Source organism: Nicotiana sylvestris, chromosome 11 (genome assembly GCF_000393655.2).
Source record: "Nicotiana sylvestris chromosome 11, ASM39365v2, whole genome shotgun sequence".
NCBI classification, from domain to species: domain Eukaryota; kingdom Viridiplantae; phylum Streptophyta; class Magnoliopsida; order Solanales; family Solanaceae; genus Nicotiana; species Nicotiana sylvestris.
In genome coordinates this window covers 46,928,332-46,947,931 of record NC_091067.1, presented here as the reverse complement: position 1 = coordinate 46,947,931, position 19,600 = coordinate 46,928,332, and the positions used below count along the sequence as shown (strand labels likewise).

The 19,600-nt window shown below is 37.0% G+C and overlaps 1 protein-coding gene across 1 annotated transcript; it reads right to left on the bottom strand.

Annotated features, from left to right (window-relative positions):
* Positions 1-598: 598 nt before the first annotated feature.
* Positions 599-19,325, bottom strand: LOC104245594 (homogentisate phytyltransferase 1, chloroplastic). The gene is made up of 12 exons (XM_009801213.2): positions 18,996-19,325; positions 17,702-17,988; positions 17,212-17,295; positions 17,058-17,132; positions 16,393-16,476; positions 15,361-15,450; positions 9,015-9,116; positions 8,476-8,571; positions 3,419-3,490; positions 3,228-3,323; positions 2,048-2,152; positions 599-837 (listed from the first exon to the last, which is right to left on the bottom strand). The coding sequence occupies exons 1-12, from the start codon at positions 19,069-19,071 to the stop codon at positions 796-798; spliced, it is 1,209 nt and encodes a 402-aa protein (XP_009799515.1). The 5' UTR covers positions 19,072-19,325; the 3' UTR covers positions 599-795.
* Positions 19,326-19,600: the final 275 nt, after the last annotated feature.

The window sequence follows — 19,600 nt, the reverse complement described above, 5'->3', positions numbered from 1 at the left end:
AATAGTTGTACAATCTTGTTCCCTATAAATCAGCTAAATGGAGTAACTTATCACATTAATTATTTTTTGGCAATTTTAGAACTTTCACTAAAAATAAGCAACGGAACATGGGAGGGATTGAGAGGTCCATTAATTAATTGATTATGTTTCTGTTAGAAATGTAGATAATTAGCTGCCACTTTTGTTAATTACTTATTCCTGCTAGGACTCTGAAAATTTTTCTTAAAAATTGACTAATTATTTTTTTACCGTTGGTAAGTAAAGTTTATTATAGACTAATTACTGTAACTGTCCCAACAAAAATTGCCTAGAGGGTGAATGATTAATGTACATTCTTTTTACAAAATTTTATAACCTGTGGAGATGTGGGAGTACAGAAACCGTCATCATGTTTTATATATCTCGCTTTGATTCTGGAAAATGAGATTCATAGATCTAGATAGAGTTTCAGGAAGAGTATGTGTACGTAGCCGATCACATTAGAGAGTTTCAGGAAATTGGTGTTCCAAGTGTGGGTGCAACTTCCACTGTCTTATTCTCCATTTTTTTTTTCTCATTTATTCTTTAATTACTTGGTTTGGTAGTAAACATCCAAATATGATTCTTAAAAGAAATATAAAAATGCAATAAAACGCTTGTTTTAATGGTATTTCGCAGAATTAGTTGCTAGATCTCCACTTAGAGTTACATTAACCAGAATTAGAATAATTTCGAAAATTTAAGAGAATTGACAAGCTGCCAGAACACTTCCATCCATCATCAGAACAAGACTGCATTACTCATGTTCTTTGTTATTCACCTCACAAGTGGTATGAGCAAATACTCTGCATAGAAAAGCTGCCAGCCCAAAAAGAAAAATTTAAATGTATCGAATATACACAAACGAGGATGAACTAAATGAGCAAGGTAAGCCACATTGAGGATTGAAATTAAGGTGCAAAACTCTAAAGGCAGACTCAAGCCTAAACTTGTAGTGATATTGACAAAGTACTCTTCACCATTTTAGTGCAAAATATTCGTTATTGATGCTACAGTATGTGCCACTTGCTTTATGCATGATGACAATTACTTTGACATTATCAATCGCTAGTGTCTCCTCCTCTATACACGTTACAACTCTTTGAAAATTTAAAACAAACAAATATTTGCTGCCGCAGCAAATTTCTTTTCCCCCATCAATGCAAATGTTCTTCTCTTTCCTCAGTCGAGTTACGGAACAGTACTTATTACCGAGACTTGATCTTGAGAATAAGGCTGGTCAATATCCAATACTATACAATTTAACCACCTCATGTTGCTCCAAATTTTTATTTGGCTAACAGCATCAGATGGTTCTAATTAACATTACTTCCCAAGACCAAGTTTGGATAAGACGTCATATGAAAGGCTCTGCAGGTCGGTAATTGACAGCCGGCTACACTAATGACACTAGTAATTAACGCCAAATCACTTTCGATTTAGGGCAATTACAAAAACTCAACATGACAGAATATCGAGCTTCAATTTAATGTAAAAGAAATATTACAAGAATATAATTATCATATTTAAAATTGAAAAAGAACCAATATGAAGTTCAACCACAGGATCCTCTGGTGGATGTCATGTGAAACACCAAGTCAAGCGACTACATAAGTGCATACATATTTGTACTTGTCACATGTGTCTAAGCATGTTGCAATGAGAGATTAGCATTTGATAATTTTATTAAACTCGAGCAAGTGCAGGCAAATCAAAGGTAAACTGGTTTTACAACCAAACATATGGCATATGCAACAATACAGCCCGATGCACTAAGCTCCCGCAATGCGCGGGGGTCCAGGGAAGGGCCGAACCACAAGGGTCTATCGTACGCAGCCTTACCCTGCATTTCTGCAAGAGGCTGTTTCCACGGCTCGAACCCGTGACCTCCTGGTCACATGATATGCAACAATACAGCTAGATAAGATTATATTGACTTGCTTTACATGCTGAATGGGCCACAGTTTCGAGCTAATGTGCATTTTGCATGACTTGGTTGCATTATCCACAAAGCTAGAAGAGATCTTACCTTCCATATGAACATGTAAAAAGATGTTATTGCCGCTTTTCTACTGAAATCAATTGATTTGGCTCGAGTCCAAAGTAAAAGAGCCAAAGCAGCATGACCAACAACCTGATCATTGCAAAATAAGCATGAATGTCAGTGCAGGTCATTTGGAAACTCAAATGTTAAACAAGACCAACCTATAAAACTGTAATCAAACATTGGTAAATCTCACTATTGCTTCAGTAATTTTGAAAAACTTTCTGATTTTCCTATTTTGATTAAATTATTTGTGGTGATAACTTATACTCTGATATCTCAAACAAAAACAGGAGCAAGGAACTGAAGCCCCAATCCACTGCCCCATTGAGGTTATCTGGAAGATGTAAATTCAGAGCTAAGAAAATGAAAGCAAGTAAAGTACGAAATAAAGTGGAAATTAGGAATAATAGCAGTATGGAGGAAAAAATGGAAGAAAAGCTATAACAGAGAAAAGACAAGATCTACCTTTTCTTTGCTCTCCTTGAAAATGGTGTCGAGGTTGCTTCTCCAATTTACAACCCACACTCCACTAAGACAGGAGAGCAAAAAAGGAAGATGCCCCCACAGGATATTGGAAAGGGGTGAGATGGAAAAAGAGAAATAGAAAGGTATGATGCAATAAGAACAGAAGGGTGAAATTTCACTATATTCTGTTGGAAGGATCTGGCAATAATCGTCTTTTTTTTTAATGAAGAAATGTAGAAATAATCCTCATTAATTGCTACAGCATGCACCCTTATTTCTTTTTCAAGTAAACAAATGAAATAACAGACTTCAGCCATTGCCGATAACTACGTGCTGAGAATGAGAGAAACTTTTCCTTTTCAACCCAACTAATAATCCATTTTCCCCTGCTTTTTCTGAAAGTTAAAAATCCAAAAGCTGAAAATTCGTGATACTGAATTGAAAATGCAGACAGATGAATGAAATGACTTCTAATTTGGGTATGCTAACCCTTTTATTTGGACTTTTGTGAAATATAAGCCACAGAAGGCAGATCAGATGTACCATCTTGCTGGGTAGGGAGGAAGTCTTTATGTATATTGAGTCATTACTGTTTCAGTAACAGCTTGTCTTTAGCGATTTGCCTACTTACAAAATTTCTTTTTCGATAACTAACAATCTCTCTATAAAGCAATTATACGAGTTCAAGGTGCATTACAGTAAAATATTTGCTCCAGATGTTGGAAGAAGTTGCACCCACTACAATGGCAACAAGATAAGCCATTTCGAGAAGAGATATACAAATCCAAAAGACCTGCCAAAAGTGTAATAAGTATAGTCAGGTAAAAAAGACGACAGAATAAAATAAAATAAATTCCTTAAGACCTTGGCTATACTTTTGGTACTTACCTTCTCTTGACCCAAGCGCACAGTAAAAGATTGAATTCCGAAAATCTTGTCACCAACAATATCAGGTATATCCTACAGTATCATGTGAAAATTGGATATGACTTTCTGTAGCTTCGATGTTTTGAAGATAACAAATGATCACATTTCAGGCTATGAAGCTAGAGAGAAATTAGTTTCGTAAATTTGTTATGTGTTTTACATTTTTGTCTTACGTCGATCTATACTTATAAAACAAAATTTCAGTTTTCCATTTATGATCTCTTTGAGTAACACCGTGTTATTCAACAACAACAACAACAATGTCAGTGTAATCTCACAAGTGGGTTCTGGGGAGGGTAGTGTGCACGCAGACCTTACCCCTACCTTGTGAAGGTAGAGAGACTATTTCCGAAAGACCCTTGGTTTAGAAAAATCATAGACACAATATAATTGGAAAGAAATACATCAATGGAGAAGCCATGTAAGAAGAAGCAGTAACAAGACAACCAAAGCAAAAAAAGAAAAAAAGAAAAAAAAGAAAAAAGCCATAATATTCAGCATCATGACAGAAATCTGTTCTTTAGTGATGGAAGCAGCTCTCTTTTGTCAAAAGGGGAGTATCCAATAAGGATAATAAGTTCAACCAAGAAAGTAGCTGATGTCTGCATATCATTAATGCAGTGTTCTAGCCAGCTCTCAAGCGTTACATGCATTACCAGATGACTCAACTTGTGATCATGTCTGAATATATACAGCGACGCAATACAAATCGTTTTCAAGTTAACCGCCAGATACTAGGTAGTTCGAAGGAAGACTTCCTCCCACAATTTTAATTAGTTTCAGCCTATGTTGCGCGGACTCTCCAAAATGTAGCCGCACCCGTGTCAGATCCTTCAAAAATGCTCTACTTTTGGAGGATCCGATACGTATCCGGCCACATTTTCGGAGAATGCGAACAACATAGGTTTCAACTTTCATCCCATTAACCTGATACAAGGATGCCCTGTCCTTGAGATTCTGCCAGTTTTAAATAACTTGAGCTCAGATTACTTTTGTTGGAGGAGGTAGATTCTTGATTTTTACCCAGTTTGTTAATAAGTTGGCATCCCATTAACCTGATACAAGGATGCCCTGTCCTTGAGATTCTTCCAGTTTTAAATAACTTGAGCTCAGATTACTTTTGTTGGAGGAGGTAGATTCTTGATTTTTACCCAAATTGTTAATAAGTTGGTAGAGGATATAGCCGCTGCAGTGCTGATCTGAAGCTGTACACAAAACCCATGCCATGATAGTGGAGTTTACAAACTCCTGATTATGATAGGTATTAGGAGTCACTCCTTGTATTTAACAGTTTTCTTCCCCTTTTCTTTGATTAGCAAAGATTTAAACTTCCCCACATAACTCCTATGCAAAAGCTATATTTTGACTTTTGGAATTGGTAAATCCTTCCTGGGTGAGTTTAGTACCTGGAATTGTTGAATGATAAGGAATTATGTAGCTGTACTAAATTTAAATTATAGATGCAAAAGTCCTACTACAAAGAATTGGCTTGCGTAGCTCACAAAGGCACTCTTGCCAACAATTTGTTGGGCTTAACATTAACTCGAAAAACTTATACACTATAATAAATACATCTACTATAAATATTAACACTCTACACTCGTATAAGGATCAGCCTCCAATATTTTGAAGGAAAAAACAATAAAGATTTTAGCTAGAACACATTACAATACAACACAAGTTTTACAAGAGTTACTAGATGCTCTTCCAACTATTATAGAGGCTCCGTTATATAGGGAATGAAAAACTCCTACAACTTACACTAGTAAATTTACATAACAGTGGAATGAAAATACATGACAAGTTGTTTTCCACAATCCAAGTGGAGGAGATCACACATAAAGGACATTTTCACATAAAAACTTAATGATAGAATAGTAGTGAGGAATCTCTTATATTATAGAGATATATTAGGTAATGGACAAGACATAGGATAGAGTGTGAAATCTTTTCATGAGCTAGAGAACAAGACATGGGATAGATGTTTTTTATGGAAAGAGCTAGTGGACAAGGCATGGGATACTGGGATTTTTATGGAAAAGAAAACCAAGAGAGGGGAAAAACATGGAATAGTGGGAAGTTTTTGTCAAGACATGGCAAGACAAGAGATAGTGGTCTTATAAGTACTTTGGATTTTAGTGGGAAAAAATAGGATTTTAATGGATAATTTTGGTGAGGTTCAAATGGCTTAAGGTTGTAATGTCCTTCAATCCACCACTCTTCGCCATGCTTTTGTTTGAATTTTGCTTTATATCTCTATCTTATCTTTTCCGATCTTGTGAAATACCTTTTGCTATGTGATGGTTCCATATGATATACTTTTTTCTCTTTCCCCTTTTATTGGGGAACATTTGATGGTATATTTAATGTACCACCAAGACTTAAGGGTAAGTTCTATGGAGTGGTCGTTAGACTGACTATGTTGTATGGGGCGGAATATTGGCCAGTCAAGAACTTTCATGTTCAGAAGATGAAAGTAGTAGAGACGAGGAGGCTGAGATGGATGTGTGGGCATACAAGAAGAGATTTGATTCGGAATGAGGATATTTGGGACAAGGTAGGAATGGCCTTCGTGATGGATAAGATGCGGGAAGCAAGGCTGAGATGGGTTGGACATGTGAAGAGGAAAAGCATAGATGCACCATTAAGGAGGTGTGAGAGGCTGGCAATAGTAGGGCTGAGGAGAGGTAGAGGCAGGATGAAGAAGTATTAGAGAGAGGTGATTAGACAGGACATGACACATATTTAGCTTGATGAGGACAATGACCCTTGATAGAAGGGCGTGGAGGTCGAGGATTAGGACATAAAGAGGTAGTCGAGCGTACGACTTTCTATCATCTTGCGATTGTCACCACTTTTCAATCTTGTAATTATAGTATCATTCGCCGAGGGTCTATTTGGAAACAGCCTCTCTACCCCAGGGTAGGGGTAAGGTCTGCGTATACACTACCCTCCCCAGACTCCACTAAGTGGGATTATAATGGGTTGTTGTTGTAATTATAGTATCATTCTCGTATATTCTTATTCTTAGATTTTTATTACTACCAATTGTTTTTATTACTTCGGTTTTCTTATTAACTTGTGATAAGTTGGTATTTTTCCCAACTTCTCTTATGCCTTTTAATAGAGATATGCCCCGGTTGATGTGATCAATGGACTAATTATGTTTTGAATGATATAATTGCAAGTCGTGGAGTTGTGTGAGAGATAAGAGATTGAAAATCATCAAATACCGGCAAGAAAACATCAACTTCAGGCCAAAACTGAAGAAGAAAACTAAAGAAGCAAAAGTTCATCCTATGTGGCCACATAGGTCACCCACGCAGTTGGAGAGCTTGGAGGCTAAAAGTTAGAGTTCTGGAAGTGGCCACGCATCCTGCGTGGACCACGCAGCTTGGTCACGCATCCTGCATGGGCCACACAGCTTAGCCACACACTGAGAGATGAAGAATAGAGCATTGAGCCGCGCATCTTGCATGGGCCACGCAACTTGGCCACGCCGGACCCGACGAGGATAAATTTGTCCAACTTTTCGAACGAGAATAAATGGTACTTTTTAGGTCTTTTCTGAGTAACTTTGACAAAGAGGACTATTGTATGAGCGGTTGTGAGTTTTCCTGAGGGTTAACAAGTGACATCACAGTTTCTCAATCATCTTCTCCATTACCATCAATGATAGGATTTCAAGATAATTTGATTATTTCTTCGAGCTAAACTCATTAGCTAGGTTTGTGAATCCAGAGTGGTGTTATGACTATGGGTTATTAATATAGATTCGTGTTTTATTCAAATATTGTGTTATCTAATTGCTCCATAATTTCTTGCATGATTTGGTGGTTGCAAACACTAGATTAACGCCTATCACACTCAGTTCTAACTTGGAGAAGTGGAACCGAGTTTAGGTATAAAGCAATTAGCAAAGAATTGGGTGGATTAAGGAATTAATCTCATCTCAATTAATAGAACCAAACTAGGAATACGGAGATTCTTACTTGGGCATTAACAATTGTATTGCATAGAACTATAAATAGCTTGGAAAGGCATTTGTGAGTAAAAACCTCCTAGTGTTGGAAAATACTAAGTTGGTATTATAGATATTGTTGTCATAAAACATGTTTGACATTATCATGCACAGTAAAATCACCTCCAGAATATAGCTTGACATGACTTCAAGATCAGTGACCTGACAAAGTTGTCATGACTTTAGCAGGAGTAATACTCCTGCTCCAGATTGACATGTACTTACGTCAGTGTTTTCCAGGCTTGGACAGATCAACAGTTGGCAGCTTAGCATTAAGCTTCAGGATGAAGACGAAAATCATTTATGGCTAGTAGTTCTTAGTTCTTACAAACTTAATGTATAATTCTGAGCAACGATTGCATAGCTTTTAGCCAAAATTTACTGAAAGTGGCATTTATCAAAATGTATGGATGTACATCTAAGATCACATAAAATTGTTACTTGTTCAAGGCCATCATAACTTTTAACCCTTTGGATTAATCTTTTATCTTCCAGCTGTGTCTTAAGAGTGGATCAAGGTGTCACATTCATTTTCTTAGGATTTGTGATAGATGTCAATCACTATCGCTTGTATCATATCTTGCTATACATGACGCTCCCATTCCAGAACTCTGTTCTAGACATACATTCACTTTGGTTTCTTACTTGTGTCAAGAACTTCATGCTAGGGTGGTTAGTGTTGTTTGAGTTTTAGATGGGGTGAGGTACCTAACAGTTTTACCCGACTCTTTGAAAACAGCAGTTTTAAAACAAATCATTTTACATGGTTCGTACTATATAGTTGGCTATACACTAGTTAGATACATGATAGAGAAGTGAATTTGTCCGTGTAGTTTTTACTGTGAAAGCAAAGTAACAAATTTGACTCACTTTGTTTCTTCTTCTCAAAGAACATCTAGTCATCCATAGCAGCTATTTTCTTCTTATGTCATATAAAATAAGTCTCTTTCTCGTAGATATTAAAACAACTAATCAGGATTAGAGAGCATATATTTACCTTGAATAATGCTATAACAACTGAGAAAAAGCTCATGAATGCTGTTGCAAATATCAAAGGTCTTGAAAGGACAGCTGGTCTTCTGTACACATAAGTCTGAAAATTGAAATTACTTTTATCAAGAAATGAGAGAAGAGCACTATAAAGTTAAAGTTGATCCTGGTAGTCTATGACTTAAGCATATTTGATCTAGTTATTAGTTGACGCAAATATATATCTACAACAGACTAACAACTATTAATTGTTAATATTGAGCAGCTAAAAATCTGACGATTAAGAACAATACCCAACGACAAAGATATGAGTTTTCACATGAACTGGATCCTTTTCTTTTCCTCCTCTATTTTTAATTAAATGAAGTCGAACAATTACATAACAGATGCAAGGTGTTCGGTCCTTACCAATAACATCAAACATGTTCTGACAGCCATACTAGTTGAAATTTTAGGTCTTCATATGGTACAGTAAGCACTTTAACTATGCATTCTCTTTGAAGACAAAACAAAAAGATAACTGTAAATTGTAGAAATAGTAAAGACCTGAATATGCAAATAAAAGGCTATCTGAACTATCACTGCTCGTACAGCAAAGATGCACATTGCAGCAACCAAGGGAAATCTCTTCCATCTCAAAAGTGGCAGCTGAAAATGTAGCAGCATTTTGAAAAGCAACAATCAGAAACACTTCCTGAGATATCATACACAATTTACTGATCTTACAGCCATTCATACCATGGAAGTGAAATTATCCAAGTTAGAGAACTCTCTGGACAGCATCTAATTCACCACCCTCTCCTAAGCTTCATTTCTTACATATAACATTTATTGCAACCCACTTACTGTCATGCACTCTGGGAAAGCAATTATAATTAAATGTGGTGATGAGGTGATGAATATTCTCCCTTATTATTGCTTTCCCCTTTTTACCAGATTGTAACAATACAGCAACAGCTAATGAAACAAGTGACAAAAATACAGATCTGATATAATAATTTAAAGCAAAACTAAAGAGGAGAGACCGGATTATACTTATACAGTCTAAGCAACAATTTGCAGGAGGAATCTTCTAACACTCTTTGAAGGTAAAATATGATGGTAAAATCTGCAATAATTTTGCTATAAACTGGTTGCATTAGACATTATGCTGTAACTTTGACTCCTTTGTCCAAGATTATATAACATTCTTTCCGTTTTGAAATGACCCAAATAATTTGACACCATACACTACTTTAATAGCTTTACAATACTCAACAATACTTGAAACGATTCAAATTTTAAACTTCAATGTGATGTTTCCTCTATCGGACTAACTTCTCAACCACTATTTTATTAGCTTCTTCCACTACTACTGTGAGAATGCACGGTAGAAAAATCTTATTGATCTTCAATTTAATTATAATACAATGTGTCCTATTTATACAATACATATCATACTCCTATTCTATGTGGAACTAGGACTAATTCATATTATTTACATAATTATCTAGCACTCCCCCTCAAGCCGGTGCATACAAATCATATTTATCGAGCTTGTTACATATGTAACTAATACGAGGACCAATAAGGGACTTGGTGAAAATATCTGCAAGCTGATCATTCGACTTCACAAACTCTGTAGCAATATCTCCTGAGAGTATCTTTTCTTTGACGAAGTGACAGTCAATCTCAATGTGTTTAGTTCTCTCATGGAACACCGGATTTGATGCAATATGAAGGGCAGCTTGATTATCACACACAAGTTCCATCTTTTTTATCTCACCAAATTTCAACTTATTAAGCAAATGTCTGATCCAAACTAGCTCACATGTTGCCACAGCCATTGCTCAATATTCTACTTTCGCACTAGACCGAGCAACCACATTCTGTTTCTTGCTCTTCCAAGACACCAAATTACCTCCTACTAAAACACAATATCCAGACGTAGAACGTCTATCAGAAGGTGATCTTGCCCAGTCAGCATCTGATTACCCAATAATTTGCTCATGACCTCGATCTTCAAACAATAATCCTTTGCCTGGAGCTGATTTTATATATTAAAGAATACGGACAACTGCATCCCAATGACTATCACAGGGAGAATCCAGGAACTGACTTACCACACTCACAGGAAAGGAAATGTCAGGTCTAGTCACTATTAGGTAATTTAATTTACCAACCAGCCGCCTATACCTTGCAGGATCGCTAAGCGGCTCCCCCTGCCCTGGTAGAAGTTTAGAATTCGGATCCATAGGAGTGTCAACAGGCCTACAACCTATCATTCCTGTCTCATCAAGAATGTCTAAGGCATACTTCCGTTGTGAGATTACAATACTTGAGCTAGACTAATCAACCTCGATACCTAGAAAATACTTTAATCTGCCCAGATCTTTAGCCTGAAAGTGCTGAAAGAGATGCTTCTTCAACTTAGTAATATCATCCTGGTTATTGTCAGTAATAACAATATCATCAATTTAAACCACCAGATAAAGACAGAGTGATCAGCTTCACTACGAGTCATGCCAAACTCCTGAATAATTGTGCTGAACTTACCAAATCAGGCTCGAGGGGACTGCTTTAGACCATAGAGGGACCGGTGCAACCGACATACAATGCCACTAGACTCCCCCTGAGCAACAAAACCAGGTGGTTGCTCCATATAAACCCCATCCTCAAGGTCACTGTGAAGAAAAGCATTCTTAATGTCCAACTGATAGAGATGCCCATGGCGAACAGCAGCCATGGATAGAAAAAGGCGGACTGATGCTATTTTAGCCACGGGAGAGAAAGTATCACTGTAATCGAGCCCAAATATTTGAGTATACCCTTTGGCAACAAGATGAGCCTTAAGTCGATCAACCTGGCCATCTGGACCAACTTTGACTGCATACACCCAACGACAACCAGCAATCGATTTACCCGAAGGAAGAGGAACAAGCTCCCAAGTACCACTCGTTTGTAAAGCAGACATCTCGTCAATCATATCTTGTTGCCACCCTGGATGAGACAGTGCTTCACTTGTAGACTGAGGGACGGAAACAAAGGACAAAGATGATACAAATGCACAATGGGCTGATGACAGACGATGGTAACTTAAACAGACATAATGAGGATTAGGATTAAGTGTGGACCATATACCTCTCCGTAGTGCAATCGGTTGACTAAGAGTAGACAAGTCCGTAGTATTAGCAGGGTCAGGTGCATGCCGTGAATCAGCTGGGCCTGATGCTGGGCGCGGACGACGATGATAAGTCGGGAGTAGTGGCACTGGAGAAGGTTGAACTGGACTAGGTGGTGGAACTGGAGCTATAGGTGGTGGAATTGGAGCTATAGGTGGTGGAACTGGAGATATAGGTGGTGGAACTGCCAACTGGAGCTGTAGGTGGTGAAGCTGCAGTAATAGAGAAAGATGAATGGGAGACAATGACTGAATCTCCAAAAGATGAAACTGGTAGCACCTTAAAAATATCTAAGTGATTACCTGGACTTGTGAAGTATGATTGCGTTTCAAAGAAGGTAACATCAGCAGACATAAGATATCGCCGGAGGTCAGGAGAATAGCATCGATATCTCTTTTGTGTTCTCGAGTAACCCAAAAATACGCACTTAAGAGCACGAGAAGCTAACTTATCTTTTCCTGGAATAAGTTTATGAACAAAACACGTGCTCCCAAAGACACGGGGTGGAGGAATGAACAAAGGTAAGTGGGGAAACAAGACAGAGAATGGAACTTGATTTTGGATAGCTGAAGATGGTATACGATTAATAAGATAACAAGATGTAAGAACTGCATCCTCCAAAAACACAATGGAACAAGAACTGCATCCCCCCAAAAACGCAATGGAACATGAGATTGTATGAGTAGGGTACGAGCTGTTTCAATAAGATGTCTATTCTTTCTTTCAGCTACCCATTTTGTTGGCATGTGTACAAATAAGATGTTTGATAAATAATCCCACGAGAGTTCATAAATTGCTGAAATGGGGAAGACAAATACTCTAGGACATTATCACTACAAAATGTGCGGATAGAAACCCCAAATTGATTTTGAATTCCAGCTTGGAAGGTCTGGAAAGTAGAAAATAACTCAGATCGATTTTTCATCAAAAATATCCAAGTGCACCTGGAATAATCATCAATGAAACTGACAAAGTAGCGTAATTCCAAGGGAGAACTAATCTGACTAGGACCCCAAACATCTGAATGGACTAAAGTAAAAGGTGACTCTGCTCGATTATCAAGACGCCGAGGGAAATGAAAGCGGGTATGCTTACCGAGCTGACATGACTCACACTCTAGAGTGAACAAGTGAGATAAGTGAGGTACCATTTTCTGAAGTTTTGACAAACTGGGATGTCCCAACCGTTTATGTAATAAATTTGGTGAATCAGTAACAAGACAAGTTGTTGAAGGAAGACAAGATGTGAGTCCATGTTATTTTGCAAGGATAAGGTAATAAAGTTCATATGATTCACGCCCGGTACCAATGATCCGCTCTGTACTGCGTTCCAGTATAAAAACAAGGTCATCAAGAAATAAAACCGAGCATTTAAGTGATTTAGCTAAGCGACTAACGGCTATGAGATTAAAAGGACTACCGGTAACATAAAGAACTGAATCTAAAGGTAAGGAAGGAAGTGGACTTGCTTCACCTATTCCAGTTCCCATGGTTTGAGACCCGATGGCCATTATGGCTGTTGGGAGAGATTGAGAGCATGAAATAGTAGTGAAAAGAGATTTGTTACAGGAAATATGATCAGATGCACCTGAATCAATGACCCAAGACTCGGAGGTTGAAGATTGGGAGACACAAGTCACGCTACTATCTGTTTGAACAACGGAAGCTATCCCTAAAGATGTCTGTTTACATGCTTTGTACTAAAGGAACTCAATATAATCCGGTAAAGAAACCATCTGGATTGCATTGGATCCAACGGATTGTGAGTCAAAGGCTTCTGATACGAATGCCATTATAATGTTTATGCCGGAAAGAGCAAAAATTTTCTGGGAATTACTGTTCACGCCGAAAAATATAAAAGTGGTCAGAATTTGATTTAAATTAGATGGGTAGGCTCGGAATTGTGAGGAGAGCAAACTGTCCTGAAGAAGCTTCATGAAAAACATGAGCGGAAAGTAGCCCACGCGCCGGCGCATGGGTCGGAACCCTCGCCGTAAAAGTTTCTGTTGCCGGCACGTGGAGGCACGTGGCAGCTTTTCTGCCAGAGAAAATTTAAGGGGTTGGTCGCCGGAGGATGATCTACCTCGTGGTGGTGTTGGTTTTTGCACAACACCGATAGAAAGTGACTTTCAATTAGATAGGCCTTAGGTCACCGGAAAAATTGCACGATGACTAAGTTCTTTCTTCCCGGTTACGCTGGAATGACGCACAGCGATCTTTTCTCACTAATGCTCTGATACCATGTAAAAATGCACGAGAGAAAAATCTTATTGATCTTCAATTTAATTATAATACAATGTGCCCTATTTATACAATTCATATCATACTCCTATTCTATATGGGACTAGGACTAATTCATAATATTTACATAATTATCTAACAACTACTAATATAGTAGAAGTTATATAACCATTTAAACTTCATGTCCAGTCAAGTACTGTTTTATAAAATGGAATAGAGGGAGTATAAACTAGAAGATACTATTTCTACTGGAAAAGACAGAGACTCGGAAGAAATACTTAAAAGAATAAGAGATGCCTGATGACCCAGTCACTTGTATATTTCATCAAATGCATTCACAAAAAATAGTAATGGATGTGAAGTAAAGATACATATTACGTGTTCAGGCTTTGGAAGCAAATTAGAGAGAAAAGATATTCTCTATTTGACTATAAACAAGATAATAGAGATGCACTATTTCCTACACAATCAGGGCCACAACATAGCTGATCATTTCTTTGATAAGAAGCATAGTTAGCTGATCATTATCCAAAGCTTTGTGGAAGTTATAGAATTCTCGACAAGTTATCTGGTTTCAAATTTACCTGCTAAAGAATCACTAAGAGGTAGAGAATTTATCAGTTATACAAGTCTGCCTGTGAGGACCAAATTACTACTGTGAAATGAAACTTCAAAGGCAGTCAAATTGACCCTTCGAAAACGTAGAAGGAAGAAAGGTCAATCACAGAACTATAGGACTATACAAGTTTACCTAGCAAAAAAATCCAAAGACTTAAGAACAAGCAGAAAACTTATTTTGTCACTGATACCAGAAGCCCAGCTTTACCCCTCATGAAAACACAAGCTCTTGGAACCAGTACAAGCTAATCAAATTCAAAGAGGAGAACTGTTAATCAGCAGTTCGGGAGGTCAATAAGATAATAAGTGGATAATAATATGAAGACTTACGAAAGGTATTGTAATACGTGATATCTACCGTGCATAATAGGAAATGCCACCATACCTAGTATTTTTTTTCCCCTATTTGTGGGATAATACAATAGAACCAGATCGTAATAAGGTGTTAAGTGGGCAACCTATCTGCTACATTATGTATAGTTTAATACAATCATGTTCCTCGCAACTCGATGTCAACCAGGGTAGGAAGTTTAAAAAAAATTGCCTACTGTGGAAAAAACTTTTAACCATCAAGATGGAATATACTAGAGCCTTTTATCTACCATAAAACAACTCTTAACTTTTTAATTTACCTGCAACATAGATAATTGCAAGGTCTTTCTAACTTAAGTTACCTACTAAAATCATGACAAGGAAAAACGAAAGAGAAACAGAAGAATAAGAAATGCTGCAACAATATTTTCTTTCCCTTTTAGATTAAAATGATTATTCATGATGTCAAGCTACTCTAAAAAGAACAATCTATATGAGAGAATAAATAAACTCATAATTTTGTTAACCAGTAATTAGCTGTCACAATGAGATGCAACTCACGTTGATTGAGTAGGCAGTTCCTAGTACAAAACTGATGAATAGAGCCCAAAATAAAGGCCAGGAACCAACGATCCATCCAAGCCAAAAACTCTGAAAAGGAGGAGTACAAGGTATTTCTGTAGTCAGGATACGTGTACAGGAATATCTATTGATGAAATTTAATGCTTTGGAAAACAGAAACTTGAAAAATAATAGAATTCTTGCAAGTTCATATGATATGCCACGACTCTTGCAATTAAGATAAGACGATTGTAGAGCAGTAACATAACATCAGCCAATGAAGAATAATTACCCAAGCCCCAAGAATTGAGCAACCAATATTTTTTTAAATTTTTATTTTTTCACACATTGCAACCCATATTTTGGTCTCAGTGACTAAGGATGATACATATCTAATAATGCAGATACACGAATAAGCTTCAAGCTTCATATTTAGAACCCCTTCTTCCTTTAGGCTCAAAAATTATATCACTTACGATTTCGTAACAGAAAAAGAGGAACACAAGATGACAATAGAAACCTGATGTTTTTCCGAGTTTTACAATTCTAATAAAGGGTAGAAATGAGGTCCATCAAAAAAGTACTCTGCGTTTAATCTATTTTACTTCTTATCTTCTCAGAAACTTCAAATAGAATTATAGAAATGCTGCTTTTAAGTATTCTATGACAGTAAAGCACATAAACATACAGCTAAAAGTAAAACCAATAGAACAAAATGTGAAGCTTACATGCCTAAAACAAACACTTGACCATTGTGTTAAGCAGGATATTTAAACTCTGATACTGCTTTAACAGCGAATCCCGTACCCGAACCCCAAAAGATTCTGAGGGACAATAGGGATTGCAATATTCACCAACCCTCACTACTTTCTAACTTTTCTTCTAATTCCATGAAGATTAGGCTGGGCAATCCTGAAGATAAATGTTTACCAAACATATGAATGACAGCAAATAAGAGCCAGAATACGTATTATTTGCAGTTCGAGAAGACAATTTTCTCCATGGTGGTTAAGTACAGATCTTTAAACTCACCAGAATGGCGAAAGACGACACGATAATTACTCCAGTCTGCAAAGAGTATTCCCCTGATGCCAATGGAAGATATGGCTTGTTTACCTGGGAAAAAAAAATATTAAAATTTCACATGCAGAAGTAGAAAAAGTTGCTGGAAAATTTTATATCAACAAAGAAAGAAAAACTAAATATACTCCCAGGAACTTTTCCTTGGAGAAAAAAACATAAACTGCAATCGTCCTTATCACGGACAGATTTCAGGAAAGATTTTATACTGCGTGAGGATTATAATGAAATGACAATTGATTAAAGGAGAATTGCTGTAGGGCCTTTTTCCCAGTAGTAAAACAATTACAGACTTTTGAGAGTTAGATAGTGTATATCTACTGGTTGACAAGCTAGATACTCAAATACCTTCATAAACATTGAGTAAAAAGAGCAGTATTCAGTGAGTTCTAAATGACTTCTCGTGTATCAATATGCTGCCAAAGACGAATCCAGGAATTACAATTAGTATTAGCCTATATAAACCCATGTACCCAGCACCCTCCCTAGCCCAAATATAAAATGACAGAACACAAACATGAAATGTGGCTTCTCGAATTAAGCCTTCATACTGATATCCGAAGCCTGCATGTTCTGCATTCAGAAATTAAATTCACGGAAACTAAATAGAAAAATACCTTGTCTATTTCAATATCAGACAACTGGTTTAAACCAACTATGTAAATATTCATGAATAGGGCAGCAACAATAGCCTGCAACAATATAGTGGATATCAAAATTTGTCATCCCAGATCACATCGTCCGTTGGACTTAAGAATGGTCTTTACCCACCTGTAACATCCCGGTAAAAAATAATGGAGAGAAATCAGAGAACTTCTCAACAGCAAGGAGAGAAACTGAAATTATGCTCAATGCCTGCTCAGAGAAAAGTAATGTAAGTCACTGTTCTAATACTTTTAATCTATCAAAATTCAAAAACAACTATATTCGATTGCATGCGTGTTTGCATAATTATGCCATGAAATTTCAAGCTTTGTCCATTAGGCAGATTCTCTGAAATTAACATCTTTCGACACCTTCTGAAATTAAAAACCTATTCCTCTAGCTACATCTAATGAAATTCATAGTAGTCAAAGTCCAAATATGCATTAATAAAAATTCAATTCTGGGCAAGGCATTGTTGGCTCCATAAATTAAAAGTGGTTAAGACTTATAATGACATAAATAAACACAAATGAATGATGGAGTTTACACAGATAGATAACGAAATAGTATGGCATATCAGATGACATGGAAACAATATAGGAGTTGTGGACCTAACTGTTCCTATTACGGTATGGGGCCGCGAGAACCTGTAGAAAGCATCCACTGCATCATGCACTGAGTTCCATGGACTCTTTGAAGGTTGAGATTCAAGAGGATGTTCAGAGGATGCATGCACCAAAAACCTCTCTTTAAGTTTTCGATCAGTGGGAATAATGCTTCCATAACTGCCTCCAACAAGCTCCTGCGTCATATACTGCCTTTGCAACTTCATAGAAGTGGAATCGTGCTTTCCTGGTCTCTTCCATGCTTTACACTTCAAAACTCGTAATATTGTGCGTGAACCTATTATGTCGCCATGTCGGAGGCATAGAGAGAAACATATTTCAGGGTATTAACAGAATCCAATCTATTTCTCCACTTGGTACTGCATACACATTACAGAAATTTCCTACTTCATAGATTCTAGCTTTTTCAAATCATAAGTGAACACTATACAGTGGAAACAATATACAAAAGCACATTGCATCATCCAAGAGCATAAGTCTTTTCCCAGTATCATCCCAGCAACCACTATCATATTTGCTTGTCTTGTCAAAAAAACAGCACCATATTATTCTTCTCTTGATTTACTATCACTTTTTCTGCCAGAGCTATGACTCCAGCACATAGAATGAACTCAAGATTGAACATATATTCAAATTAAAAGCAAAAGTAGGTGATTTCTTCCCGGCGGAAGCCAAAAACACTAGGTAAATTCTTCTCATCTGCCTAACCTTGAGGTGCAGAGTTAGCTGGTACCTGTGCTAGCAGGTACCGGTGGAATAGTCGAGGCGCGCGCAAAAGCTAGCCCAGACACCACCATCATTAAAAAAATAAAAGGAAAACTGCAAGAAACCCACCACCATCTAAAGTTGCAACACTCAAAAAATTACTGGAACTAATGAACACACAAAGAGCAGGTCCTTAATTAGAAATTGCAATGAGGACATAGACAAATTAATTAGCTATTGAGCCAGGAAAGAGATTCAAATTTTACATGCTTCAAGAAAATACAGATTTCCAACCACACAAAATCATCAAGAAGACTAAAAGACATTAAAAGAAATTCAACACCCAATGTGGAACTAAGAACTTCCAGAGCTTAGAGTCCAGCACTTAGAAACAAACTCAAGATTGAACATATTTTACAATTAAGAAGCAAAATATACAAGAAAACTACATCATGCAAAGCTGAAACACTCAAAAAGTCCAGAAATTCATGAACCCAGTAAGAAATGAGAATGGAGACATAAATAAAAAAATTAGCTAAAACCCCAGCAAAAGGATTCAAGTTTTAATAATGTGCATACTGGTTTTGAGTGGAGAGAACTCTGCTGCAAGTGGAACGGATGGTCTCTGAAACGACCTAATAAGCAAAGACTCCATTTTTTGATTTCTCAAAGGTACCCTAACTTTAACTACCTAATCGTAACTATCTTTAGCTTATTAGAAATCAAATTAATTTGAACTAGAACCTAGCCACCACGTTCTCTCTAGTGAAGTTAATGCATGTATTCTGCTAGTTTAGTTCGGTACACCTAATTTTCTCAGGTGGGTGCCTCAATATAAGCTTCTGAAAATGTGATGCTGGTAGCCATCCCTGTTTTGTCAGTTCAAAAATAAGTGATGAAACCAAAAAATAAAAAAGAGAATCTTGTCGGTTTGGTATTATTAGGAGGTAAATTACATTTTTTAGGACTCAAAATGACTTGGAGCTCAATCCTAATTGGTTAAAATTGACCTGAACTATTACAAAATTGAACCATTACCATTTTACCCTCCATTAAAAAGTGGCATGGTTTCTGTGTTGTTACAAAAGTGGCTCAAAATTACAATTTTGGACTAACGGACCTCATTTTGTGCAATTCTTTATATTTTGGCCCAAGGTCAAATTCTTGGCCATCTTCTTGTCAAA

Excerpts from the sequence above, each read along its gene's own strand:
- LOC104245594 (XM_009801213.2), bottom strand. The coding sequence starts at position 19,071 with ATGGAGTCTTTGCTTATTAGGTCGTTTCAGAGACCATCCGTTCCACTT. Across the intron at positions 17,296-17,701 it reads CCCATACCGTAATAGGAACA|GCATTGAGCATAATTTCAGT; the intron begins GTTAGGTCCACA and ends TTCTCTGAGCAG. Across the intron at positions 3,324-3,418 it reads TGCGCTTGGGTCAAGAGAAG|GTCTTTTGGATTTGTATATC; the intron begins GTAAGTACCAAA and ends CACTTTTGGCAG.